This window comes from Callithrix jacchus, chromosome 4, assembly GCF_049354715.1.
Source record: "Callithrix jacchus isolate 240 chromosome 4, calJac240_pri, whole genome shotgun sequence".
In the NCBI taxonomy this organism is placed as follows: Eukaryota; Metazoa; Chordata; class Mammalia; order Primates; family Cebidae; genus Callithrix; species Callithrix jacchus.
In genome coordinates, this window is record NC_133505.1 from 112,683,551 (window position 1) to 112,711,057 (window position 27,507).

The 27,507-nt window shown below is 39.0% G+C and overlaps 1 protein-coding gene across 1 annotated transcript in view; it reads left to right on the plus strand.

Annotated features, from left to right (window-relative positions):
* CRYBG1 (crystallin beta-gamma domain containing 1) overlaps window positions 1-27,507 on the plus strand; it is a 229,099-nt gene that overhangs the window by 183,732 nt on the left and 17,860 nt on the right. Inside the window, exons 5-15 of the mRNA XM_017971289.4 lie at window positions 522-569; window positions 657-775; window positions 2,760-2,925; window positions 6,292-6,431; window positions 15,152-15,278; window positions 17,165-17,200; window positions 18,566-18,723; window positions 19,737-19,863; window positions 19,954-20,099; window positions 26,708-26,834; window positions 27,036-27,068. Coding sequence (XP_017826778.4) covers window positions 522-569; window positions 657-775; window positions 2,760-2,925; window positions 6,292-6,431; window positions 15,152-15,278; window positions 17,165-17,200; window positions 18,566-18,723; window positions 19,737-19,863; window positions 19,954-20,099; window positions 26,708-26,834; window positions 27,036-27,068 — 1,227 coding nt within the window. The remainder of the gene's footprint in view (window positions 1-521; window positions 570-656; window positions 776-2,759; window positions 2,926-6,291; window positions 6,432-15,151; window positions 15,279-17,164; window positions 17,201-18,565; window positions 18,724-19,736; window positions 19,864-19,953; window positions 20,100-26,707; window positions 26,835-27,035; window positions 27,069-27,507) is intronic.

A 27,507-nucleotide genomic window follows, 5' to 3' on the forward strand; every position in this document is an offset into this window, starting at 1 on the left:
CCACATATACCATAAACACTTCGATTTAGACTAGTGGTTGTTATATGATACTTGATTTACTATGAGAAAACAATATTTATATACATTCAGATAGGGTATGTATAGGATCACAAAGCTGATTCAGCTCTTTCTAGGTAAGTGATTATTATATTCTAATTCATGTTTATTTATTTGAGATGATACTCACATTATTTGAATTATAATCTCTTAGCTGAATTCTTCTTCTATGAACTCACATAACACATATGTGCCCTAAATTTTCTAGCATAGGAGGAAATAGCCTAGACATTTAAATGAGGAGAAATTGAAATGGCAAATTCAGTTAGAAGTGAAAAAAAAATCTTAATTTAAAAGCATAAACTTAGAGTTTTAATACAACTTTAGCATCGATTAGAGGGGGTGTTTCAAAATCAGCACAATGTGGGATAAGTATGATCTACCTAGAGGATCATGGGTGGAAAAAGAGGATTGTTAATGTGAAGTTGTAATTATTTGTTGTATTTTTGTTCATCTGATTACAGACACTTAGAGGAAGTGTCCAAAATAAACTCAATCCCCGACCTGGAAAGGTAGGATTGTTTTCTGTTTCTAGTCTTGATTTTATTTTGGTCTGATAGAATACAACAAAGTGTGCTACCACTTTCATTTTCTTGCAGGTGGTGATATACAGTGAACCCGATGTCTCTGAGAATTGCATTGAAGTTTTCAGTGACGTTCAGGATTGCAGTTCTTGGAGCCTCTCTCCTTTGATACTCGTAAGAGTTGTTAGAGGATGGTAAGAATGGTGCTTTAATTTCCTGATGTAAAGTGTTTGTGTTTTACATGCTTAATTACCTTTTTAGTCCTCTCCTAGTTTAAAATTATGGTTTTAGCAATGAGAAGCACAGGAAATACCACTCGTGGTAAGGTAAGGGATTCATATCTTAACAATGTCATTTTAAATCATGTTTGTGATTATAGCAGTGATATGTGTTTATGGGAGAAAAATCAGAACAGTACAGTAGAACAAGCTTCTTTTTCCCATGTTTCCCTATAATACCGCTTTCTGCTAATCATATATCAGGGCCCATAGCATACTTTTGGTTAACGACCTTTAAATGGGGTTGATAAGAATTGCCCTAGTCATGTGGATAGGCCGGATATAACTTTTAAAAAAATCTATAATGAAACTTCAGAATGTGTAGGAAAAGGCAAAGTAAAGAAAGACTAAGGAAAAAAAATCTATGAGGAAAAACAAAATCTATAAGGACAGGTATTTTTCTAACTTTTTAATGACAGTTCATTGCAGCACTAACTTAAAATTTAATTTACTTTCCAGTATTTCCACAAAAGACCATTTTGATTAAGTAAAGAAACTGGTAAAAATAAATAAATACATAAATATTTTGATAGTTTCTGAAATCATTTTATCAGCTTCATTGCTTCTTGGAGATACACAGGAAGCTGGGTAAAGAAAGGCAGCTTAAAAAAGAAATAGCTGATCTGGCATAATAGTTATCTTTTGGTGCTTATTCGTAAACTTGTTTGAAATAAAGAAGGTAGACCTCTGGATTTAAAAATTTGTAAGCTGTTCTTTTGGTTTCCATTTGATTAAATATGCAGCATCTTTCCCATTAGATCTTTAAGTGTTTTAATATATTTTCCTATATATCCAACATAGTCATGAGAAAACAAGATTTGCTTTTATTCTTAAATTTCAAATGCTATTTTAATTTCTAGAGACTTGGCCACTAATATATACAGTGGCAATTTTTTACACAAGTTTCGTTTTTATAGAATAGTGCTTTTTCCTTTCTTTTGCAACTTTTGTTGGCTTCTTTTTTTTTGAAAGCATAAGCATTTACACTGCTATATATTTTTCTTTAGTGTTTGGCTGCTGTCAGGAAGACTATTGTTAAAATGCTTTCCGTTAATGTATCTATAGTCTTTTGTATCAACATATTCATTGATATAACTGTAATATGTAAGTTAAAATCTCTCTAAGAGAAATGTTTTCTATATGTAAGGAGACAAAAGGCTGGACATGGTGGCTCATGCCTGTAATTCCAGCATGTTGGGAGGCCAAGGTGGGCAGATCACTTCAGGCCGAGACCAATGTGGCCAACATGGGTAAACCCCGTCTCTACTAAAAATAGAAAAATTAGCCAGGCGTGGTGGCGCATGCCTGTAATCCCATCTACTAGGGCGGCTGGGGCAGTAGAATTGCTTGAATCTGGGAGGCAGAGGTTGCAGTGAGCCGAGATTGCATCACTGCGCTCCAGCCTGGGCAACAGAGTGAGATTCTGCATCAAAAAAAGAGACAAAAAAACCACTATAGTAAACATCCATTTATCTGACATATTATTATTTATAAGTCTCCACCACTTGGCAATTCCTTGGAACACTAGTAGCTCTGTAGCATTGATATCGACAACTCCAAAGTTCTCTGAGATACTGATATGGTTCATGAGTTATCAGAGGCTTAATTATGTCTAGTAAAATATTAGTATTAGGAAGAATTTAAGCTATTTTAATTGCTAGATAATTGACCACTGAAATACTGGAGATATATATATCTGTATCTATATAGATATAGATATAGAGCCACCATATATATATATGTAAATATTTACATATTTATATATTTACATATTTATATATATGTATATATGTATAAAAGTTCCACTATGTATAGAGAGAGGCAATTAGCCAGAATATTTGAGTAATCAAAACTTCTCTTACCAAGACTGGCTAATGGTTTTGCTTTGTTTTATTGTTAGTTGGATTTTGTATGAGCAACCAAATTTTGAAGGGCACTCCATCCCCTTAGAAGAAGGAGAACTGGAACTCTCTGGTCTCTGGGGTATAGAAGACATTTTGGAAAGACATGAGGAATCAGAGTCTGCTAAGCCGGTGGTGATTGGTTCCATCAGACATGTGGTCCAGGTAGGTTCTGGTAAATCTGGATTTTATTTATTCAGCAAATACCTATGGATTCTTACTTTAAGGGGAATGTTCATTTTATTAAGTAAGCTGGGTGCGGTGGCTCACGCCTGTAATCCCAGCACTTTGGGAGGCCGAGGCGGTCAGATCACAAGGTCTAGAGATCGAGACCGTCCTGGTCAATATAGTAAAACCCATCTCTACTAAAAATACAAAAACTAGCTGGGCGTGGTGGCCTATGCCTGTAATCCCAGCTGCTTGGGAGGCTGAGGCAGAAGAATCGCTTGAACCCAGGAGGCGGAGGTTGCAGTGAGCCGAGATCACGCCACTGTACTCCAGCCTGGGTGACAGAGTGACACTCCGTCTGAAAAAAGAAAAAAAAAAAAAAAGAAATAAGTGATTGGGAAACATATTGGGTGCCTTATGGATATATTTTCTGTATTTTAAGTATTTGTACACTTTATTTTTAAACTTTATTTATTTATGTATTTATGTATTTATTTGAGATGGAGTCTTGCTCTGTTTCCCAGGCTGGAGTACAGTGGGGCTCACTGCAACCTCTGCGTCCTGGGTTCAAGCAATTCTCCTATCTCAGCCTCCCTGAGTAGCTGGGATTACAGGCAAATGCCACCCCTGCTGGCTAATTTTCTTATTTTTTTAGTAGAGACAGGGTTTCACCATGTTGGTCATGCTGGTCTCGAACTCCTGACCTCAGGTGATCCACCCGTCTCGGCCTCCCAAAGTGCTGGGATTACAGGTGTAAGCCACCACGCCTAGCCTTGTAAATTGTAAAGAATTTACAAAGAAACATTATAATTGTTTTTTTTTTTTTCACAATAAGCCCTTAAGGTAAATCTTTTACGCCTGTCCTTCGATTCCTATCTTCCAAACGTATTTTACCTGGTAACTTGGTTTAGATGAGTTCTGTATCTATGAACAGATTTTTCATTTACTTGGTTTTTTTGCTTGCTATATGAGTTCTGATTGCTTTGAATGGTTTATAGGAATTCTGTTTTGGAAAAATAACTCCAAAAATAACTTGGTTGATCAACTCTGGGATTTCATGTGGGTTTAACAAAATATTATTTGATCTCTTTGAGGCCATTTTATGGATGAGGTAAAATTTCTTGGTTTCTTATTATTTGATGAGGAAAGTGTTGTCAGCTCTTGGAAAGAGCTTTGCAGCTCTTGGGATTGATGAGGAAAGTCTTTGCAGCTCTTGGGATTTGATGATTCTTCACCTTAAAGATGTAATTAATGGTGTCTTCTAAGTAGAAAATTAAAATCCCAAGTTTTAACAGAGATGAGTGTCAAGATGCAATAGAGAAGAAGGGAAGGTTCTGGCATGAGAATGAGTAAGGATGAGTAACAGCTGTGGCAGAGGAAAGCATCGCCTACTTCCTGGGTCAACATTTCTGAGTGACTTAGGTGGTAACTGGTATACTAGATGATTTATCAGTTTATTTTTAAGTGTATAATGTGAGAAGACTAAGACTTGAGAAATCCGATTTCAAAATGTCCTTATTAGTGGAATATTTTGCCTAGAGTTTTTATTTACTGCTCAAATAACATTGGTAATAAAGTGGTGTTTAAAAATATCATCTGATTCCTGCTATCATGAAGTGTCCTCTCCTCCTTTAGTTTTTGAATTTTCTACCCTTTGCTGGCCATATTCTAATCTGCTTTTTCTGCGGTTGTAATCATAATACAGGAACAGTGCTGTTCTACTCCTGTCACCTAACGCTGTGCTTCTCAATCCTTTTTTTCTCTTTATACTATTTTCCTGAAAATTGCTTTCCGCTTGGTAACATCTTTGATTTGCAGCTGCGGAAGGTATCAGAATCTGGTGGGGTGAGGATTTGGGTGCATTCAGGAAGGCTGGAAAGGGAAAGGAGCTCTCTTGTTTTGCCTGATAATAGCAGATTTAGTGTAACAAATGCTTTTCATGTTACCACAGGTTTAGGAGTTAGCTGAACATCATATTCCATTGACACGATGCATTATTTATTATTTAGTACATAAATGAGGTACCATTATTTGTTATTTCTTCTTTCAGTGAATCTTAAGGTTGTTTCTAGTTTCTTTTACCATTATAAGTAATGCCATGAGAATGTTTTTATGCATTTAATAATTTATAATTTCTTTTCTTTCCTTTTTTTTTTTTTGAGACAGAGTCTTGCTCTGTTGCTCAGGCTGGAGTGTAGTGGTACAATCTTGGCTCACTGCAACCTCCACCTCCCAGGGGTTCAAGTGATCCTCCTGCCTCAGCCTCCAGAGTAGCTGGGATTATAGGCACATGCTGCAACGCCTGTCTAATTTTTGTATTTTTAGTAGAGACGGGGTTTCACCATGTTGGCCAGGCTGATCTTGAACTCCTGACCTCAGGTGATCTGCCTGCCTTGGCCTCCCAAAGTGCAGGGATTACAGGCATGAGCCCCTGTGCCTGGCTAATTTTTTATAATTTTCTGATTTGTTCCTTGGGGTAAATTTTTCTGAGTGGTATCATGTTAAAGGTTATAGTTATGGCTCCTATGTCATGGATTATATTTTCTTTACAGATCGTGTGTGGTTTCTTGAAACATGAAACATAAGTCACAGCATATATTTTAGATGGTCACCTTTTTAGTTCATTAGAGTTGTTTCTTTTGATAATGTTTGAAAAGCCTCATCTAAACTTACTCAAGTGTTAATATTTCTTCTGTAGCTCAGTCAGTTCACCCAACTCAGCTGCATAGATAAGGTTCAATAAAAACCCATTAATGCTTAGGCACCCGGCCAGAAGAGGCCTTTTGAAGACTATTTGGACCACACATATGCGAGGCATGGAACAATGATCAAAGTACAGAGATTTGTAAATCACTATGAGTGTGTGCTTTTGCTTTCACGACTTAGATCAAACCAATCTCATCGAGGTTTACTCAGTTAAGGAGAGTTACCACAAAGCAACAGAGGGCTTGTGGACACAAAACAGTGGTTGAGGAAGACTCCAAAGGCCGCTGTTCTACAGACTAGAGTCTGTGTTTGGATAATTACATCAAAGCCAAGGAACCACAACCCCAGAGACCAAGGAGGGCCAAGTCAGAATGAGAAAAAGAAGGACATGTCAAAACTCAAATAAAATACATTTCTAATGATCTTTGCTTGAATGCAACACTGAGTTATGTCACTAAAGCAAGTGTGTCTGCCCTGAAATAGGCATATTATTAATTCATGGATGAAAACAAGAAAGGGCTAAAATGGCAGGCGCTCTGTGAAGTGTATTTGTATATTTAAAGCTCATTTTGATTAGTTGTAAGAAGAAGAATGAGCTTACTAGAGAGTTAAATACATGGTGCAATTCTTACTATCTGTGCATATATATTTTTTCAGGATTACAGAGTTAGTCACATTGACTTATTTACTGAACCAGAAGGGTTAGGAATCCTAAGTTCCTACTTCGATGATACTGAAGAAATGCAGGGATTTGGTGTAATGCAGAAGACTTGTTCCATGAAAGTACATTGGGGCACGTAAGTTTTTTTTTTTTTCAAATACAATTTTAATGAAGTTTTTTTGTGAGTATAATACTGGAAAAAGAGGACTTAACACACTTTGTTTCTGATTTGTCATCCTGTTAAGTAATTATTAACTGTAAGGTGTATTTTTATAAGGCATATAAAATTCTGATTCTTTTGCACCTATGTTATTTTGATTCACCTCTCATAAACAATGTCGATTTACTGCAGGAAATGTGTGGGGGGGGATTGAATTTTTAATGTATGGCTTGTCACAGTGGAATCTGATTTATTCAAAGCTGAGTAGTAGATTACATTTTCATGGTAATTCAGAAGAGCTCATTCAAAGCACATGCCCCTGATATTTCTGGGAGGATGGAAGCCAACACACATGGTGCTTCCTGAATATTTTCACACAATTCTGTTCAAAGCCCCTAGGATGTTTGTTTCACAAATCACAGGAAACAGCAAGAATATTTTGAAGGAAATGGGACTCAGATAGGGGAGAAATTAGGGTAGAAAGTACAGACTGCAATACTAAAGAATGTGGTCTCCAAAGTAGCACATACAGCCCCAAGGCATGTGAAAGACATCCACTGAGATGCAGGAAAAAGTACTAAAGCTTCTTCCTGTTTGATTGAATTCTCCACCTCTTAAGATTTTTTTTCTATGTATGTTTTCTAATATGCATAATGTATTATAAGTTATAATCTATAAATATTCATATATTCAGAGAATGCTCAGATGTCTTTACTAATGGTTTACACAGTCAAAAAAGTTTACAGTCTCTCCCTAAAGTGGTATGGGGTAGCTCAGTGAATAATAAGGCACCCCCTAATCATGTTTTTTGTGTTCTATTTATTACTAAAAGTCTTGGTTTGCCATTGTTCACATCTCAGAAAAATGATTTTATTGTGTAAAATGTAGGAATGGGATAAGTTACTCAGATCACAGAATCTGATTTTTGATCCTCAGAAATCAGAAACTAAAAACTTCTAGGCAACTTAACAGGAAATGTGGCTGTTGAGACTTGGTAGCAGCCATCCTTTAGTAGTTGGAAAGTGGTCATATAGAAGAGTTCTTAGACTTGCCCTCTGTTGTTCTGTAGGAGGTCCCAGGAAAAACCAGTAGAAGTTAGAGAGATGGATTTTGACTTGATCGGGAAAGAACTTTCTGATGGTTAATAACAATTAAAATGGAAGTGGGCTGCTTGTCAGGTAGAGAGTTTCTCATCACCGGGCATATTCAAGTGGAGGATGAACAAGAATTTATCCAGGGCTTTGCAGGGGAAGGAAAGTATGAGTTAGATACTTGCTTTATGACAGTTTGTTCATTTATTTAATTTACCTTTAACAGTTTGAAATATAACACACCTGGAAAAAAGTACATAAGGTAAATGTACAGTTAAAGAAAGTGAGCACCCAAGTAGACACCACTTGAGCCAAGAACTAGAAAATTACCAGCACCCCAGCCCGAGGATGTTCTTTCCCTGTGCTGGCCCCTCTCAGAAAACAACCCTCCTCTCTCCAGAAGAGTGAGATAACAGCAAGGAATGACTATAGCCATGGTTCATCAATATACAAAGGTGTACTTATTAGGGCAGAATTTGGGGAGAATTTAAATATCTCCTCTTGATGTATAAAGTTATTTTCCAAGGATTGTATATGTTTTACTGCTTTTTAAATTATTTTTAATTGACAAATAATAATTGTACATATTTATGGGGTACAATGTGATGTTTTGATACATGCAAACAATGCGTAATGATCAAATCAGGGAAATTGGCAAATCCATCACCTCAAACACGTATTATTTCTTTGTGGTGAGACTCTTCAGAATCCTCTCTTCTAGCTATTTTGAAATATGAAATATGTTATTGTTAACCATAGTTACCCTACTGTGAGGTAAAACACCAGAACTTATTCTATTGTATATTTTTACCGCATTTTCTTTATCCGTTCATGTGTCGATGGACACTTAGGTTGATTCCCTATCTTGGCTATTATGAATAGTGCTGCAATAAACATGCAAGAGCAGGTGTCCTTTGACCTTGATTTCATTTCCTTTGGATGTATTCTCAGCAGTGAGAATGCAAGATCATACAGTAGTTCTATTTTTCATTTTCTGAGGAGCCTCCATACTGGTTTCCGTAATGGCTGTGTTAGTTTATTTTCCCGCAATCATCCACATCCTCACCAATAGTTGGTATATTGTGCCTTTTTGATAGCAGCCTTTCTAACTGGAGTGAGGTGGCATCTCACTGTGGTTTTGATTTGCATTTCCCTGACCTTGAGTGATGCTGGACAGTTTTTCATATACCTCCTGGCCATTTGTATATCTTCTTTAGAGAAATGTACTGCTTTTAGTGCACATTTTGAGTTATATCAACTGGTACTCTGTAGTCCTTGAAAGGCTAAGAAATTTCTAAAGGTGATTAATTTAGAAGTAGAAATTAGGAAAGGTGTTTTTTTTCCTCTGCACACTCTGTCTAAATATGACAGGAAATTGGATTTTAACAAATATAAATGAGATGTATTAAATATATTCAGTAAATCTGCTAATCAAGCATCTACTATGTGCCAAGTGCTTTTCTAGTCACTGTTACAACAGTGAAGACATAAAATAATGTCTCCACTCTCCTAAAGCTGTCACTCTACTAGGAATAAACAACACAAATACATATATTAATGTGTCAGATGGCAAAGGCTACAATGAAACATAAATTACAGAGAGGGGCAGGCATGTTGCTATTTTAGATAGGGTAGCGAGTAAAAGACTCTGGTGACATTTTAAGCAGGGAGTTGCAGGAAATAAGGGAGTCTGCCCTGAAGCTAGCTGAGGAAGGAGGGGCAGGGAGCCTGTCCCGGAGAGGAAGCATACCATTTGCAAAAGGCTTCTGGGCATGCTTGGGCAATAGTTAAGAGGCCACAGTGGCTGGAGCTGAACTTGGAGGATGGGAATAGGAGAGGGCTCAGGTCACATACGGTCTTTTGGGCCTCGGGGAGGAGAATTTAGATTTACTCTAAGTGGAATGGAAAATCATTGGAGAATTTTGATCTAATTTGTGTTATTAATAGAAGGATCAGCCTGTTTGTATAGAAAATAGTCTATAAAGAGGCAAAGGTGGAAGCCAAGAAACCACGTAGGACACATTTGCAGTCAAACAGCCAAGAGGTGATGGTGGCTTAGACGTGTGATGGTGGTGGCGAGAAGTAGATCCTGGATGCATTTTGAAGGTAGAACCGACAGCATTTGCTGACAGATTGTGTGTGGGGTGTGAGGAGCCAAGAAATGCCCAAGGTTTAGAACCCCGACATTTATTGAGACGAAGAAGACTTCTTCTTGAGAGGAGCAGGTTGGGAAACAGAGATAGATTCAGGAGCTCAGTTTTGGACAGTTTAAGGCTGGGATGCCAACTGCAAATTCAAGTAAGTGGGCAGGAAGGTGACTGGGTGTGTGAGGCTGGAGTTCAGGGGAGAGGCTGGAAGCATAAATTTAGGAGCCATTGGTATAGAGAGTGTATTTAAAGCAGGCACAGGACAAGGTCCCAAAAGGGAGTAGATGTAATTAAGGGAAGAGAAGGCACTTTTGTATTAAGAGGCTGGGAAGAAAAGTAGGAATCTAAGCAAAAGAAAATGCTTTCATCTCTTGCTACTGTTAATTTTTTCACATGAAAGACATTTATATACCTTTTTTTTTAACGTATTGGTGGAAAGGTTGAGAAATGTCACTTTCCTTAGAAAATAATGAAAAAAGGCAACTGCTATCATATTTTAATCTCAGTGTCTGGAGGGTGCCGTGACTCAGGCTTGGGCTATGTTGAAGCACATTACTTTACCTTAAATGATGTTTCTTACCTTTGCAGTAAGTTTAGCTTTGCCTCCTAAGTGGTAGTTACTAGCCTGTTACAGCTTACAATTTAGGACAGCTTTGCGTCACGATAGGCATCTGTTTTTCTGGCTGTTCATTTCCGTTGTCATTTGGATAGTGGAACACTGCCTCGGATGTTACTTCAAAGTTTGGGCTCTTTTACTTGGTTGGAGAACTTAGGCACCAGTTCATTAGTGCTTTTACAGATCTCCAAGGAAAGTCTCAAGGGATTGAGAAGATTTAACTGATAGTAAGTACTTAAGCTCATTTTCTTCTGTTGGTGCTCCAGTTCCCCTGAACTGGGATAAGAAGTCTGCCATGGGAGGGAAATTCTCAAGAATCCATTAGGTGATTTATTCTAGGGCCCATTCACTCTAGATTAAGCTCTTCTACTCATATACAAAATAAGGGTGTTACTTGTCTCATCAAATTCTTATTTGAGGAAATGAGTAGTTTCTAACTAAACTTGCCTTTCAGATTCTATTGAGAGTAATTTGTTTTTAAACCTTTCTTTCAAGCAGCTGGCTAATCCTAGCACCCATCCTCCTAGAGGTGAAAGCATATTGGTTTTTTAGGGTGTGGGATGTGTATGGGGGTGGAAGTGGAAGTGAGGGGTGGTATATTTATAACAAAAGCAAGACATTTTAGAACTTCAAAGGGAGTATAAAGATGATCTGACCCAACACCATCATTTGACTGAGGAAGACAAGCTTTGGTCACTTTCTCCAGACGAGGGTTAGTTGTTAGCAGAACGTGTACTAGAATGCAGGTGTTCTGAAGTCAAGGGACTTCTTTTTTAATGGACAGACATTATATGATTATTTTTACTGTAAAATATTTGACAGATACAGAAGAATATATGAATATGTGAACTATGAAGCCCGATAATAAAACAATCCCCTGTGGACCTACCACCCAACTTACAACCTAGACCATTACCAACATTGCTGCAGAACCTGGTGTAGCCCACCCTGGTGACACGTGTAACCACTCTACTAGGATTACTCATATTGATGGGTATATCTGTATTTTTTTTCACTGCTGTATAATATTCACTGTATATTTCATTGTGGAGTATACCATATCAGAACTCAATATTTTATTATGAAGATTTTCAAACATGCAGAAAAGTAGGAAGAGTAGTTCAGTGAACACCAATGTACCATTGACTTTGACCCAATAGTTGTTAACATTTTGCCATATTTGTATTACCTTTTTTTTGAGCCCTTGAATGTACATTGCAGATACCATGACCCTTCATTCCATATAGGATTCAGCCTGAATCTCTTTATAATGACATTCTCCTCCATAACTATCATTATTACACCTGAGAAAACTTACAAGGTATCCGTGTTAATATCTGTTCTATAGCCCATCACCAAATTTTCCCAATTGCTTCAGGAATGTCTTTTATAGATTTGCATGTTCAAATCAGAATCCAATCAAGGTTCATAGAAATGCATTTGATTGTTCTGTCTCTTTAAGTCTCTTTTTAAAAATCTCTAAAATACCCCATCTTTGTTTCCCATGCCACTCACTTTTAAACAGATTTAGGCCAGCTGTCTTAGAGAATGTGCCACATTCTAGATTTGCCTGAGTGTTCCCTCATGCTATTATTTAGCTTGTTCTACTTCCTGTCTGCTAGGGCTTAAATCTCGAGGTATGTGTAGGTTCAGGACAAACAGTTCTGGCAAGGATACTTCATACAGGCAGTGCCGTATATAGATGTTGCATCACATCAGGGGGCATGTGCTAGCTTGCCCATTAACAAGACCAAGTTTGATTGTTTAGTTAAAGTGGCACCTCCTCCATCTTTCCATTGTAAAGGTACATTTTCCCCTTTTACATTCACAGCCTCCTCTCTTGTGAATAACCTCAAAGTCGGTACATTCATATTTAATTTTTCAAGTATCCACTTGGTTTCTGTAAATGGCCAATATTCATGTACAGCCATGTCTAGGGAATAAAACTTAAGATCCATCTGGAAGTGCTGTTTTTGGTTTAAGAACAAGTGAACAAGATAAGACTGATTTTTCGTGTGCGACTCAACGGGTATTTCTAAAAGAGTAATTACACAAATATTTTCATAAACAGATGGCCATTTACTTTAACAGCATTCACTTGTAGGTATACATTTGTTTAAAAAATAAGCTTGGACTTCATAGTCATACTGTTTGTTAAGTACTACTATAAAGTTGTACTTTTACATCTATATTGGCAAAAGCTCATTACCTAAGTGCATGGGAAAATAAAAGATTACCTTTAGAAACTGAAATAACATTGCCTGGAGATAGTTTCCCCCTCTCCTGATGGCCTTGTAAATAATATATCTTGTTGGAACAGAATTTAGAAAAAATGAATCATACCCTGTATATGAGTTTTCAAATTCCAAAGTCCACCCACCATTTATAAATGTCTGTTTGAATTACCCGGCAGGCTCTCAGCACTCTGGAAGAGCTTGCAGAGCAGCAGTCTTTCTAATGCATTCATTTATGCGTTCAGTTTTTTGACAAATTCCCCTCCCCCCAGAATGACTTTCCTTCCATGAATGTTATGCAAATAAACCACATGCTTCAACAAAAGTGAAATGTTTGGTATCAGATGAATGAATCCCCTTTGAACTCAAGCTATAGAGTAAAGACTTAATGAAAAGAGTACTTCGGTCAGGATCATTTCAAAATGTCAGATCACTTGCTCATGAGCCATACATTCAGTTTATGAAGAATTAAGCCTGTTCATTTGTGAAGAAGTCATACTTTGGGGTGTGCTTGGCTTGTTAGCCTAATATACCATAATGTGTTCCAAGACTACCATTATTTCATTAGGGAACAAAGTCCCTGGGTAGTGTGCCTGTGATAGCTTTGAGCTCCAAAATACTTGTAATGTATCCTTGGCTGTCATGGTTTAAGCATAAGGAAGTTTAAAGTACCCTATTCTTAGCCTCTGTTTTCCTGTGGTTTAGAAGCATTACAGTGGTATTTAAAAGATAAGCCTTTTTTTTTTCCTTAAGTAACTTTTTTTGAAGTATAACATTTGTACAAAATGGTACATAAACCCTAAATATATAAGCGAAGTGAATTTTCACAAAGTGAATACACAGGCGTGATCATCACTCAGATCAAGAAAAAGAACATTCCCAGCATCGCAAAAACCCCCTTGATTCTTGGGCCCTCCTAGTCATCCTTACACCCTTTTCCCCAGTAACCATCATCCTGACTTCTCACACTGCAGTTCCAACCTCTTACCCATGTTCCACACCTGGCCTCCCGACATTCTTTCATGTGTGTGTTGTCAAATCATCAGCAGGAGTCTGGTTGTAAATCTCTGTATAATTAGAGAGTTTAGAGAAGTTACTGATGTATCCAGGAGAATCTTGAGCAAAAACTATTGCCAAAAGTGTGCCTTGGGCCAAGATTGGGAAGAAGAAAAAAGCAAAAAGGGAGGTATCAGAACTATTTTGTGGGTAAAAGATTTCATTTAGAGCCACCCTCTTCTTGGCATGGTGTTCTGGAGAACACAACATGGTGGAGTACCACAGCTGGAACATTTTAGCGAAATTAACCCAATTGGCGAGTGTTAAGTGATCACTAAGAATTCTATGTTTGTTTATAAAGCAGGTACATTAACCCCTCCCTTATAGAAAAGTCACTTCTTTAGCATCCTTACCTTCTTGGAACCCTCCCAGGAACCAAGACGTTTACATAAAGACCTTGTATACTTTAGAGACAGTGCTAACAGGCATGGTTTTCTGGTTTCCTGATTTCTGGCACGTTAGAGGAGGGCGGGGCTGCTGGTTTCCCAACTGAAGTAGAAGCAGCAGCTGACAAGCTGATAGAAGGGTGTGGTATTGAAAAGCCATAACAATCAGAAACAAGAACTCAAAAAGCTTTGCAGCCTGGGAACAAGCAGCCCCACATACCTTCAGAGCCCCTGAGGACACCACTGTGTGTTACCTAATGCTCACAGTGATGATCCTGAGTAACTGTGAAAAGAGTAAACTGTGTTCAGTGCACTCCCTGTAATGAGAAAAACTTCCATTAAGAAAATGATTAGGGCTGGGCGCAATGGTTCACACCTACAATCCCAGCACTTTGGGAGGCCAAGGTGGGCAGATCACCTGAGACCAGGAGTTCAAGACCAGCCTGACCAGCATGGTGAGATACCCACCCCCGCTACAAAAATAAAAAGAAAAAATTAGGCGCCGTGGTGTGTGCCTGTACTCCCAGCTACTTGGTGAATGCACTGCACGAGCCAGGATGCAGCCTGAGGCAGGAGAATCACTTGAATCAGGAGGCGGAGGTTGCAATGAGCTGACAGCAAGCCTTAGCACTCCAGCCTGGGTGACAGAGCAAGACTCCATCTCAAAAAAAAAACATTGATTAGAAACCTGGTTCTGGAGTTGGCTTGAATCATTCCAGCCTTTCGTACTTCCAGCTGCGTGTGGCTCTAGGCAACTTACGTAACTTTCTCTATAAAATGGGGACAATGGTATCCCTTCTTCATAGCATTGCTGTGAGGATTAGATGATTTTCTGGGTGGCATTCCTTGTAAGCTCTAGGGAGATGTTAGCTGTTACTAATATTTGGCACCATGACAAATGATTAGGTGGAACTTAGGAGCAATTAAGGTAAATTAAAATAAGGGGACAAAGCCAGCCAAGGAGAAGAGTAAAAGATCAAGAAGAGAAGCATATAATGGCTTTATTTTTCCTTGAGTCTAGTACGATTCTAACACCTAAGTGGAGCCGTTTATTGTGTGGGTCCGTATCCTCTCCTGTTCTTTTCCTCTCATCCTGAGTACCAGACAGAAGGAAAAACTGAAATGATGAGTTGGCTCCCTTTCTTTCTTCCATGGTGGCTCTTTAGGTGGCTGATTTATGAAGAACCTGGATTTCAGGGTGTTCCTTTCATCCTGGAACCTGGTGAATACCCTGACTTGTCCTTCTGGGATACAGAAGCAGCGTATATTGGATCCATGCGGCCTCTGAAAATGGTAAAAATGAAATCCAAAGATTCTTTGTCAGCTTGACATGGATAATTCGCAGGGTATGACTGAAACAATAAAGCTGACTTTTAAGGAACAAATACATCATGCTAAATTAAGTTTGGCCTTAAAAAATTAGCAGGATGATTTTTAGATGGAGCTGTTGGTGAATGCACTGCACGAGCCAGGATGCAGCCTGAGAGAGCAGGGCACGCTGAGAGCTGGCTCGGCTGCCGTGAGACGAGGCTGCGCTGGGTGGCAGCTTGGGAGTTGCTGGGACTAGACCAAATGAGTGTTGTCTTCCCAAGTATCTGCTGTGGAAGGAGCCTTTGCTTCCTCCGCCTTGTCCCCATGTCTTGCTTTGTTCTTTGTCTCTTCCACTAGACGGAGAGCTTTGGGAGGAAGCAGGCTACATCTGTCTTGTCCCCAGTCTTGGGTGCAGTGTATGCAGCAGCATAGCAAGTGTTCCCTAAATACCTGCAGTGAGAGTGAGGCTCCCATTACAAACATGTTTTTGAAACTGCACTTCACCCACAATTTGAAAATTGTTTTAAGAGCAGTTTGTAATGATGATGAAAAATCTCCAAAGTCTATGGTTTTCGAACAGGATTGCTTTTGAAAAGGTCATGTGCTTGGTTGTATAATCTCCGGTTTGCTGATAATATCAGCCACATTTCTTTTTTTTTTTTTTTTTTGCTTGTTTTTTTTTCATAGAAGATAAGGAAATCAATACATTCTTTTATTATTATAATTCATTTGGTGCCTTTGAGTGTCTTTGGCAGTTCTTTTTTAAAAAGCTATTAAGATATATTAATTGAAGGCCAGGCATGGTGGCTCACGCCTATAATCCCAGCACTTTGGGAGGCTGAGGCGGGTGGATCACGAGGTCAAGAGATTGAGACCATCCTGGTCAACAACGTGAAACCCCGTCTCTACTAAAAATACAAAAATTAGCTGGGCATGGTGGTGGGCGCCTTTAGTCCCAGCTACTCGGGAGGCTGAGGCAGGAGAATTGCTTGAACCCAGAAGGCGGAGGTTGCGGCAAGCTGAGATCGTGCCATTACACTCCAGTCTGGGTAACAACAGCGAAACTCCATCTCAAAAAAAAAAAAAGATATATTAATTTTAAAAATCCAATTTTCCCATTGCTGATTTAAACTCTTGACCTATTTAATATTTTTGTGCAATATCTTTTTAATGTAATATCATTTCTCTGATTTTAGTGAGTTCTTTTGTTTTTAAAAAGCTTTTTATTTTATAACAACCCCCCCCATAGACTCATCCTTTGGGATGTTTTAAATTTGATTTAACAGTTTGTCTAATTATTCCATGAGTCCTCCGGAGCTTATTATGTGAACTTCAACACAGAATAGTTTCATAAGCCCTGGATGCAAAATCAAGTACTCCAGGGCCAGGCAGCAAATACAAATAGCTGAGAGTTGAAGCAAAGGGAATGGTGGAGACAGCAGTTCCCTGTGCTCAGCTGAAGGATGAACTCAGTGCAGGATTGTTAAGTGCAGAAGGTGAAGATAGCTAGCTGCCTGGGAGAACCTGGGTCCAGACATGTCAGCTCTTAGAACTGTTTTTACAAGGGAAATATGGATTTTTATGAGAAATTTTCCAAGTTAAAAATAAAAAAACTTACTAGATCAAAAAAGACTCCTACAGTGCAGATGAGCTTATAGACAGCATGTGCGAGGCTGCGCTCTAGCCTGCCTTCCTCGTGTCTTCATCTGTGTTGTTGGTAATTTTAGAACTATATCATATGAATTAAAACAAACTGGAACGTAGTCACACTGAAATTCAATGGCTTACTATTAACTGCTATGGCTAATAGGAAATGGTAATGTATCAGTGAAAAACTATTTTTCTTATTATGTTATTGCTCTTTCCAGGGTGGCCGTAAAGTTGAATTCCCTACAGATCCAAAGGTAAAAATGTATATTAAATATGCAAACATATACACACATATATATACTTAATGTTATTTCCACTTCATCTCTATGAAGATATCGTTTGTGTGACTTCTCCTATTAAACCTCTGTCACGCACAGATGCAGCCCAAAGAAGTTACCAACTTACACGTGCCATCCTTCAGGCTGGGAGATAATGCTAATGGCGTTGGTTATCGCTAAGTGTGCATTTAGCCATGGCTCGACAGTCTCATTGTTGTGTTAACAATTTGCAGTTGTATTTGCTAATTACAGGGCTTGTTGCTACTTGCCAGTTAGCCAGGAAAAAACCTTTCAAGACAAGCTCTCCCTGTTCCAAAATACCCTTTCTACTCTTCCCAATTCCCACATCGATGCCACATACTATATATTTTTTTCATTTTTAACACTACTTTAGAATCTTCTGGTTCCTTCTATGTGGTTCTAAATATCAGATATATATATATATATATAATATATCTATGATACAGATGTGTGCGTATATATACATACACAAAAACCAATTATTTTAAAACTGTTTTGAACCATGGTTTTGAGCTATACCACATTAGGAAAAGAAAAAAGCCTTTTTATTTTTCTTTTTACTATCTTATCAGATGCCATTATTTAGTTAGTGTTTTTTTTTCGGAGACCAGGACTTGCTCCGTCACCCAGGCTGGAGTACAGTGGCGCCATCATGGCTGACTGCAGCCTTGATTTCTCCGCCTCAAGCCATCCTCTTGCCTTGTCACCTGAATAGCTGGGATTATAGACATGTACCACCGCACCCAGCTTTTTTTCTTTTTATCAGAGACGAGGTTTCGCTATGTTGCCCAAGTTGGTCTCAAACTCCTGAGCTCAAGTGATCCTCCTGCCTTGGCCTCCCAAAGTGCTGGAATTACAAGTATGAGCCACTGTGCCTGGCCTAGTTAATTTTTAAAAATATGATTAGAACACTTTATTTTGTTTATTAGAGACAGATTCTCACTCTGTCGCCCAGGCTGGAGTGCAGTGACATGATCTCGGCTCACTTAACCCTCTGCCTCCTGGATTCAAGTGGTTCTCCTGCTTCAGCCTCCTGAGTAGCTGAGATTACAGGAGTGCATCGCCACGCCCAGCTAATTTTTGTATTTTTAGTAGAGACAAGGTTGTACCATATTGGCCAGGCTGGTCTCGAACTCCTGACCTTAACTGATCCACCTGACTCAGCCTCCCAAAGTGCTGGGATTATAGGCATGAGCCACTATGCCTGGCCAGAAAATTTTAATTTCTGTTTCAGGACTTAGTGACATTAAATGACTCATTTAATGTTAAACTGTTGGGATACTTCTTATAAATTACTGGTATATCTTATTTCTATTATAGGTAGTTATTTATGAAAAGCCCTTCTTTGAAGGAAAATGTATGGAACTGGAAACAGAAATGTGTAGTTTTGTCATGGAAGGAGGTAGAACAGAAGAGGCAACTGGAGGCGATCATTTGCTGTTTACATCAGTGGGGTCTATGAAAGTTCTAAGAGGCGTGTAAGTACATGGGTGACTTGTTAGGATTTCTCTCTCTCTTTTTTTTTTCTAAATATTAAGTAACAAATGTGTCCTTTCCCCCTTAAAAACAACATTTCTGATTCTATAGTATGGTGAATTTTGACAGTCATGTCCATGTTCTCCTCAGCCTGTAGTGACTGGATTTAAGAAAGCAGTTTGAGGCCAGGCACGGTGGCTCATGCCTGTAATCTCAGCCCTTTGGGAGGCCAGGGTGGGCAGATCACCTGAGGTTGGGAGTTCAAGACAGCCTGACCAACACGGAGAAACACTGTCTCTACTAAAAATACAAAATTAGCTGGGTGTGGTGGCGCATGCCTGTAATCCCAGTTACTCGGGAGGCTGAGGCAGGAGAATTGCTTAAACCCGGGAGGTGGAGGTTGCAGTGAGCTGCACGCCAGCCTGTGCAACAGAGCAAGACTCTGTCTCATAAAAAAAAAAAAAAAAAAAGTAGTTTGAGGGACCAGTGTGGGAATCAGTCCACCAAGCAAGGCTGATACATTGGTCTGTTCAAATTGACTAAATCTAAAACCTTGCTTATTAGAATTATTTCCAAGCTATTGAGTGGTTTGATAGTTCACTTTCTAATTTTTATGTTTTTGAATTTTATAGATCTTACACAATTCCCATAGAAGTGTACACTAAAATTGCTCTTGTAAATCGCCAAGTATTCACAATAGTTTTGTTCCTATTTGAAGTGAGTTTATCCAGTTTTACTTGCTGAGGTTTTGAGTCAGTCCTTATTAAACACACACACATACACAGCACTCACACACACACTCCCCTTCCCTCCTTTATACAACTCTGATGTATGTCTCTTAGGTTATTTTCTTGGGGCCATTCTGTTACTCTAAATTTTAGAGAATTCCAATGGTAATGCGGAAGTTCATGTCTAGCTTTATAACTATTTGTATTTTTGAATGAAATGGATATGTACCTTGAAAACATTGTAACGTGTCTGAAAATTACTTCTCATCATGTTCTTTGTGTTGTAGTTGGGTTGCGTATGAGAAGCCTGGATTTACAGGTCATCAGTATTTGCTAGAAGAAGGAGAATACCGGGACTGGAAAGACTGGGGAGGTTACAATGGAGAGCTTCAGTCTTTACGACCTATATTAGGTGTAAGTTAAGGAAAAACTAATGGCTAATATGTGGTCTTTTTTAGATAATAAATGACTAGCCTTTGAATTTTTATTTTTTTTTCTCAATAGGATTTTTCAAATGCTCACATGATAATGTACAGTGAAAAAAACTTTGGATCCAAAGGTTCCAGTATTGATGTATTGGGAATTGTTGCTAATTTAAAGGAGACCGGATATGGAGTGAAGACACAGTCTATTAATGTACTGAGTGGAGTGTAAGTGAAATGATCCAATTGGAATTTTAAACATGGTTTTCCCTTGGCTTGTGTTAAACTGGTAAGAGTCTATGACAGAGCAGGCACTCAATACACAAATATCTCAACAGCTTAACATTACATCAGTCATTTAATAGTGGTTGCATGATATTTTCGTTAACTCTCTTTAAAACTCTTTCTCACAGTCTCTTCTTTTTACGTGTAATATAATGTTTGGAGTAGGCTTTTGGGTATCATGATAGAAATCTGTAGATCTGCTTCCCTTCTCATTCTGCATAGAAAGATCATAACTTTTTTAAATGAGGGGAATCAAATAATAATAGTAATCTAACATAAACCTGAGGCTGGGTCAAAGTCCCATTAGATTTTCCTGTGGTCCTACACCTTTTCCAGTATATTTCTTCTCCATTAGTTTGACATAAAAATAATTGTTCAGTGTACTTGAAGTTAGCAGTTGACTGTTTTATTAGTGGTAAAGCAGGTTTTTATTGAAATATGTTTAATCAAGATTCTTTGGGATGAAAGTGACTGCAAGCCAAGCTAAATTGGCTTAAGGGCTTAAAATGGAACTTACTGGTTTAAGTAACTAAAAAGTCCTGGAGAAGATTTTGCTTCAGGCATGGCTGGATGCAGGGGATCAACACTGTCATCAGAACTTGGTCTCTGTGTCTTGACTGGGCTTTTTTCTGTGTTGACTTGACTATAGGTAGGCCCTTTGAATCTTCTGGCCTTTGGCCACATCTGGCTTTTGTTTTAACTTTTTTTTTTGAGGTGGAATTTTACTCTGTCACCCAGGCTGATGTGCAGTGGTGACATCTCGGCTCACTGTAACCTCCGCCTCCCAGGTTCAAGCGATTCTCCTGCTTCAACCTCCCAAGTAGCTGGGACTACAGATACGCACCACCACGCCTGGCTAATTTTTGTATTTTTTTAGAGACGGGGTTTTGCCATGTTGCCCAGGCTGGTCTTGAACTCCTGAGCTCAAATAATCTGCTCGCCTCAGCCTCTCCAAGTGCTGAGATTACAGGCATGAGCTACCATGCCTGGCGACAGGTCATTTCTTGCAGTGGAAACAGCTTCTCTTTTTCTCACAAGTCGCATGTGTGACTTTGCTTTCCTAGGCTTGGGTCATGTGCACATGCCTGAACCAATCAATGTAGCCATGGAGATGGCTGTGTGTGGGTTATGTGTCCATACCTAGAGCTGAGATGTAGGGTCTATCCCATAGAAGCCACTTAGATATGATGGGTTGGTGGTTACCCAGGAATATCAGAAAGAGTGGGGAGATAGATCCAGATGGGCAAATCCAGCAGATGGCTGTTATAAGGAGTCACATAATTATTTTTATAATCCAGGCTAACGTCTATTCTGTTATAAGTGAGAGTATGCTTTAATAGGTATATGAAATAATGTAGCATTGGTTATGGTGAAAGTTTTGGTGTTAGGTTTTCATTGTCATAGTGACATAGACTATTTGAATCATCCTACTCTCAACCCCATTGTGTCTCATGGGGCCTCCCACAATAGCCCTGGATATTTGAATTTCGTGTACAATGTAATAAAAGTTGATGAATGTGCTTAATTTTCAGTAAATGGAGTAAAAAAAAAAATCCTTGTTCACCAAATTCTTGTCTAGGCTGTTGCATGCAGTGCCATTTTGGCAGAGTATCAGTGATTCCTGGGTCTTCCATTCTTAGTGGGAAATGCCTACTATTGGGTACTATGCTGGAGCCCTAACATTTTAGAATCAGTAGCCTGTTTGTAAAAGCTGGAAGTCATCTGAAATACATGGTACAAGTCACCTAAAATATTGCTAGGGCCGTGCAGTATTTTAGATTGCCTTTAAAGCTAATTATTTAGGAGTAAAACATAGTGACTGACTCAGTCTGGTCAAACAGTAGTACATTTTGATACTCACCAGATGTGTTGGTTCTATTAGTCAGAGCCCAGTCATCCTCCCTGGGAGAGGAGGCAAAGGATGCTGGGTAGAATTCTTTTAGGCATTTTGTAGGTGATACTGTTAACACAGGTAGAGTTACTGTGCCTTCAGCCAATCTCCTTTCCTTTTTACCCAGGACTTGCTTACTTGAAATCAGTTTCCTTTGCTGCTATTATGTTTCTGTTTTTAGTCATTTCTAATTACATTTCCTGGCTTAGGCTTTTTTTCCGACTATAGCAGTTAAGTTTTGGTAGAAGGGGGAAGTTGAAGGGAGGTACATACACATACATGGACACACACGCATGCACGCACGTGCGCGCGCGCGCACACACCCACACACTTCCTTTTAAACTCTGCATGTGGAATGGCTTTTGTATTTACCAGGGCCAGCTGCTTCCTCGTATTTCATTCAATTTGTCATTTGACGATTATTTATTGAGGTCTATTATGTGCAAAGCATTGTATGATGTCCTCAAAAAAGTTACAATATTTATTTAAAACATAATTGCTACAAAAGAGGTGGAGATTAAATGCTCTGGGAATCCACAGCAGAGAGTAATTTCCAGTCTGGACACGGAGGAAGACTGTGGAGGAGGCAGCATTGCAGATAGGCTTGAGGAATATAGGATAGGAAGGCTGAGATGTGCCAAGATGGTGGAGGAAGACTATTCACTTTTCATAGTTTCAAAGGAAAATTATTGTATTTTAATGGCTTTATTTTTCTTGGTAATAGAGTATTTTAGCTTGCTTCTTTATTTCTTAGTATGGCACTCAATGTCGGGGAAAAAACTCTTCTGAAGTTCTTGTTCCATGAAAGTATCTCCCAGCAGGCTCACCTTCACATGGGTAATAAATCCCCTGGGTAGTAAACTCATCATTAGCCCTGAAACAGAGAACAGCCTTCAGGAAGGATGCCCATGAAACCAACAGCTGAGGTTTTCAGGTTTTGATTTCTTACTGGAAATATTGAAAGAAACTCTCTGCTTATCAGTTTCTCATTCTATGCTATATTCTTGCTCAAATAGTGGAAACTGGGCTCGTTTTTTAAAACTAGGAGCAAAATGGAATATTTCTAGTGTTCAGATAAAAACAAAAAGCGTTGTTTTAAATTCGTTTTGCTTCGGCCTTCCACAGAAGGGCAGGTTTACCAGGCTGCCCTTACCTTCTGAGCAATTATTCCACCAGGCTGGGACCTGCTAGTACTTGTACACGCCTTTCCCCCATCTCCTTACCAGTCTTTGAACAGAGGAGTGTTGATTCATGTGTACGGAATACATCTGCACAAGGACAGTGAGGGATTTTCTGAAGAGCCTCAAGTATAAGCTGTAAGCAGATGCGGATCATAGAGCAGAGAATCTCAGATATGGGTTTTGAGGTTTCTCCCCTCCTCCACTCCCCACCGTATTCATGGGTGATTCATCAGGTATCTTGGAGGGAAAACAACACTGCTGTCAGTTCAAGTAACATCTTAATAAATTGTTTTCTGGCTTCAGTGAATTAGAGATAGGCTTAGCTGGGTGTTGGGTATTTACTTACAAGTAGTTGAGTTTTACAGAAAAATATGGTACCCATGTTGCCGCTTTCTCTCCTTGGCATTCAGTCTCCCTCCTCACTGTCTTCTTCCCCTCCAAACCTTGAAGTTAAACAGAAAGGCCTTTACCCCTCTGATTTCTAACTTGTTATGGACCCGGAGCCCTGCTGAGAACAATTTTTTCCTTGTGGCTCTTCTTCTCTAATTGTTCATTTTTTTTTTTTTTTAAGTTCTAGTTTTTGTGAAGTAGATTTTCTTGATGTGCAGACACTCTTTCTACATAGCAGTGCTCCTGCTCTGGCTTTGCTTTTGCTTTCCTTCATGCTGAGGGTAAAGCCTAAGGCCCTGTGGGCAGAGGCAGCACAGGTGGGTACTGGTGTGCTGGACAGCATCACCTGGTCAGCCCGGGGACCTTGGCCTACTCCCATACTTACACTTGAAAATTCAAACTTTCAGCCAGGCGCGGTAGCTCATGCCTGTAATCCCAGCACTTTGGGAGGCCAAGGCAGGTGGATCACGAGGTCAAGAGATCAAGAGCATCCTAGCCAACATGGTAAAACCCTTTCTCTACTAAAAATACAAAAATTTGGTGGGCATGGTGGCACGCACCTGTAGTCCCAGCTACTCGGGAGACTGAAGCAAGAGAATTGCTTGAACCTGGGAGGTGGAGGTTGCAGTGAGCTGAGATCGCACCATTGCACTCCAGTCTGGTGACAGAGCAAGACTCCATCTCAAAACACAAAACAAAATGAACAAAATGAACTTTCACAAAGGTTAAGTGACTTCTTCAAAGTTATCTGAAAGTTAATGTCATGGCTGCAGGTAGAGCCAAGTCCCCTATCTCCTCACCTCTCAATGATAATGAATAGGTTTTTAGGCTAGGTATGCTGGCTTAAGCCTGTAATCCTAGCACTTTACGAGGTTGAGGCGGGCGGGTCACTTGAAGTCAGAGGTTCGAGACCAGCCTGGCCAACGTAGTGAAATCTTGACTCTACTAAAAAAATAATAATAATAATTAAAAAGAAAACAGTTTTTAAAAATTGCTAGCGAGGTTCTGAAATCAGGGGGTTGGGGTGATAGGGGCTGTAGTTATAGCAGCTTCTCCATTTGGATGGCCGGGGGTGAGTGCACAGATGTTGGCTGTAATAGCTACTTCTCACTGGAGATTTTTGTAGTCTTCTTTTTCTCCTTGATGGCTGTCCATATTCTAATAATGACTGTACTTTCATTTTTGCTGAAATCAGCCCTTTGGATAGTAAGGGAACTTTACAGGGCACATGGCACTTTGGGAGAGCCTGGTGAGCCTCAGGACAGGCAGGTTCACTCATGTTCTGGCTAACAGTTGATTGTGTCACCCTGGACAAGTGATTTCCCATTCAAAACAAATACCTACAAATAATTCCATGTGATGCTTCTTACCCAAATGTGAACTTTGGAGGACAGGGATTTTGTCATTTTCATCGTTGTATATCTATCTAGTGCCAGTCTAGTTCCTGGCACTTAGTAAATGAATTCACTTCCCTGTGTCTTAGGTTTTTCCCATCTGTAAAATGGCAACACCAGTACCTCCCTAGAAGATTAAATGTGGTAACAGATGTAGAAACATTTTGCAAAGTTCTGATCACTCTAATAATATCTGAAAGATGTTATTCCTTTAAGCTTTGAGAGGATCATGAGAGTGATGAATTAATTGAGGAGATACTTAATGTCTTTAACAGTATTAAGTATCTCTTTAATATAACAGGACTGAAAAACCTTTTCCCGTCAAGGACTTTATCTTTGCATACGAAATAGCATGATTAAATTGGTTTTGTTGATTTTCAATCTGGGTGTAGATCACTTAAAAGAGAAATAAAAATTTCCAAAAGAGATTTATTTTTAGTATTTCTGTGAGTTTGTTCAACTTTATTACATATTTCTGTGATGTTGGAAACACTGTTTGAAACAATATTTTAGTTCAGTTCTGCATTTTTTAAAAGCATTTATTCTGTTAACTTCTTTTTCAGTGTGGTTTGTTGCGCAACAGACACTGTTTCCTAAGATCTTTCTGCAAAAGTATTTTAAGGTTGAGAATGAAAGGGTTTATTGATTGTTTATTAGAAGAACTAGGTTCTTCTTGAAAGTCCCGTTGTTTTTGTTTCCTTAGAACAGTTAGGGAAACAGCACACCTTTGTGGCTTTCTCAAGGAATAGGATTTGGAAAGTGAGAACAACAAAAAGTTCATGTCAGGATACTCTGAGGCTTGCCATTTCTTTCACATTAAATTGTTTTTTCAACTTTTATTTTAGATTCAGGGGGTACATGTGCAGGTTTGTGTTGTGGGCATATTGCATGCTTTGCTGAAGTTTGGGGTATGGTTGAATCCGTCACCCCAGTAGTGAGCACAGTATGCAATAGGTAGTTTTTCAAACCCCCCTCCCTCCTGCCCCCTTTTGTAGTTCCCAGGTCCTATTTTTTTTTATCTTTATGTCCATGCATAACCAAGGTTTAGCTCCCACTTATGAGCAAGAACATGCTCATAAGTATATGTTCTTGCTCATAAGTATTTGGCATTTGGTTTTCTGTTTGTGTTAATTCGCTTAGGATAGTGGCGTTCAGCTGTATCCAGGTTGCTGCAAAGGACTTGATTTCATTCTTTTTTGTGGCTGTATAGTATTCCATGGTTTATATGTACCACATTTTCTTTATCCAATGCACCATTAATTGATGAGCACCTAGGTTGATTCCACATTTTTCTATTGTGAATAGTGCAGGAGTAAACAATACATGTGTGAATGTCTTTTTGGTAGAATGATTTGTTTTCCCCTGGGTATATACCCAGTAATGGGATTGCTGGGTCCAATAGTAGTTCTATCTTTAGTTATTTGAGAAATCTTCAAACTGCTTTCCACAGTGGCTAATAAACTGATACATTCCCATAGCAGTGTGTGAGTGTTCTCTTTTCTCTGCTGACTTACCATTTTGATTTCTCCTATAGACAAACCCATCTGCTTTGAAAGGTTAATAGAGAATCAGAAAAATTAAGATTTTAATTAGCAAAACAAATTAAAGTTTCAGTATGATGCATATTTATCCAAATATGTGACCATTTTATATGTAAAATATGAACTCTAACAAGTTATTGTTTTTGTTACTTAGATGGGTAGCCTATGAAAATCCTGACTTCACAGGAGAACAGTATGTACTGGATAAAGGATTTTATACCAGTTTTGAGGACTGGGGAGGCAAAAATTGTAAGATCTCTTCTGTTCAACCTATATGTTTGGTAAGGCGTTATATTTTTGTATGAGAATATTTAACTGAATTCTGGATTTTCTTAATGTGTGTTTCTGGTTCATGTAATAGTAATTGCTATGGAAAATATTCTGAGTTTATTTTTAGCAGTAATTGCTAATAATCTAGAAGAAAAAAACTTTTTCAGTGTGTCTGTTCTATTCATTTCCTTTTGTCCTTTAAAAATTTTTAGGATTCTTTCACTGGCCCAAGGAGAAGAAATCAGGTAACTTTAAAAATATTCTTTTATATAGTATGTGAGGGGCCTTCCATTGAAAAGCTGAACCTATGTTTAAACTGTCAGACATTTGGGGCCAGGTGCAGTGGCTCATGCCTGTAATCCCAGCACTTTGGGAGGCAAAGGTGGGCAGATCACTTGAGCTCAGGAGTTTGAGACCAGCCTGGCCAACATGGTGAAATTCCATCTCTGCTAAAAACACAAAAATTAGCTGGCTGTGGTGGTTTGTGTCTATAATCCCAGCTATTCAGGAGGGTGAGTCGGGAGAACTGTTTGAACCCCAGGAGGCAGAGGTTGCAGTGAGCCGAGGTCGCACCACCGCACGCCAGGCTGGGTGACAGAGAGGGTTGCAGTGAGCCGAGGTCGCACCACCGCACGCCAGGCTGGGTGACAGAGAGACTCTGTCTCAAAAAACAAACAAACAAAC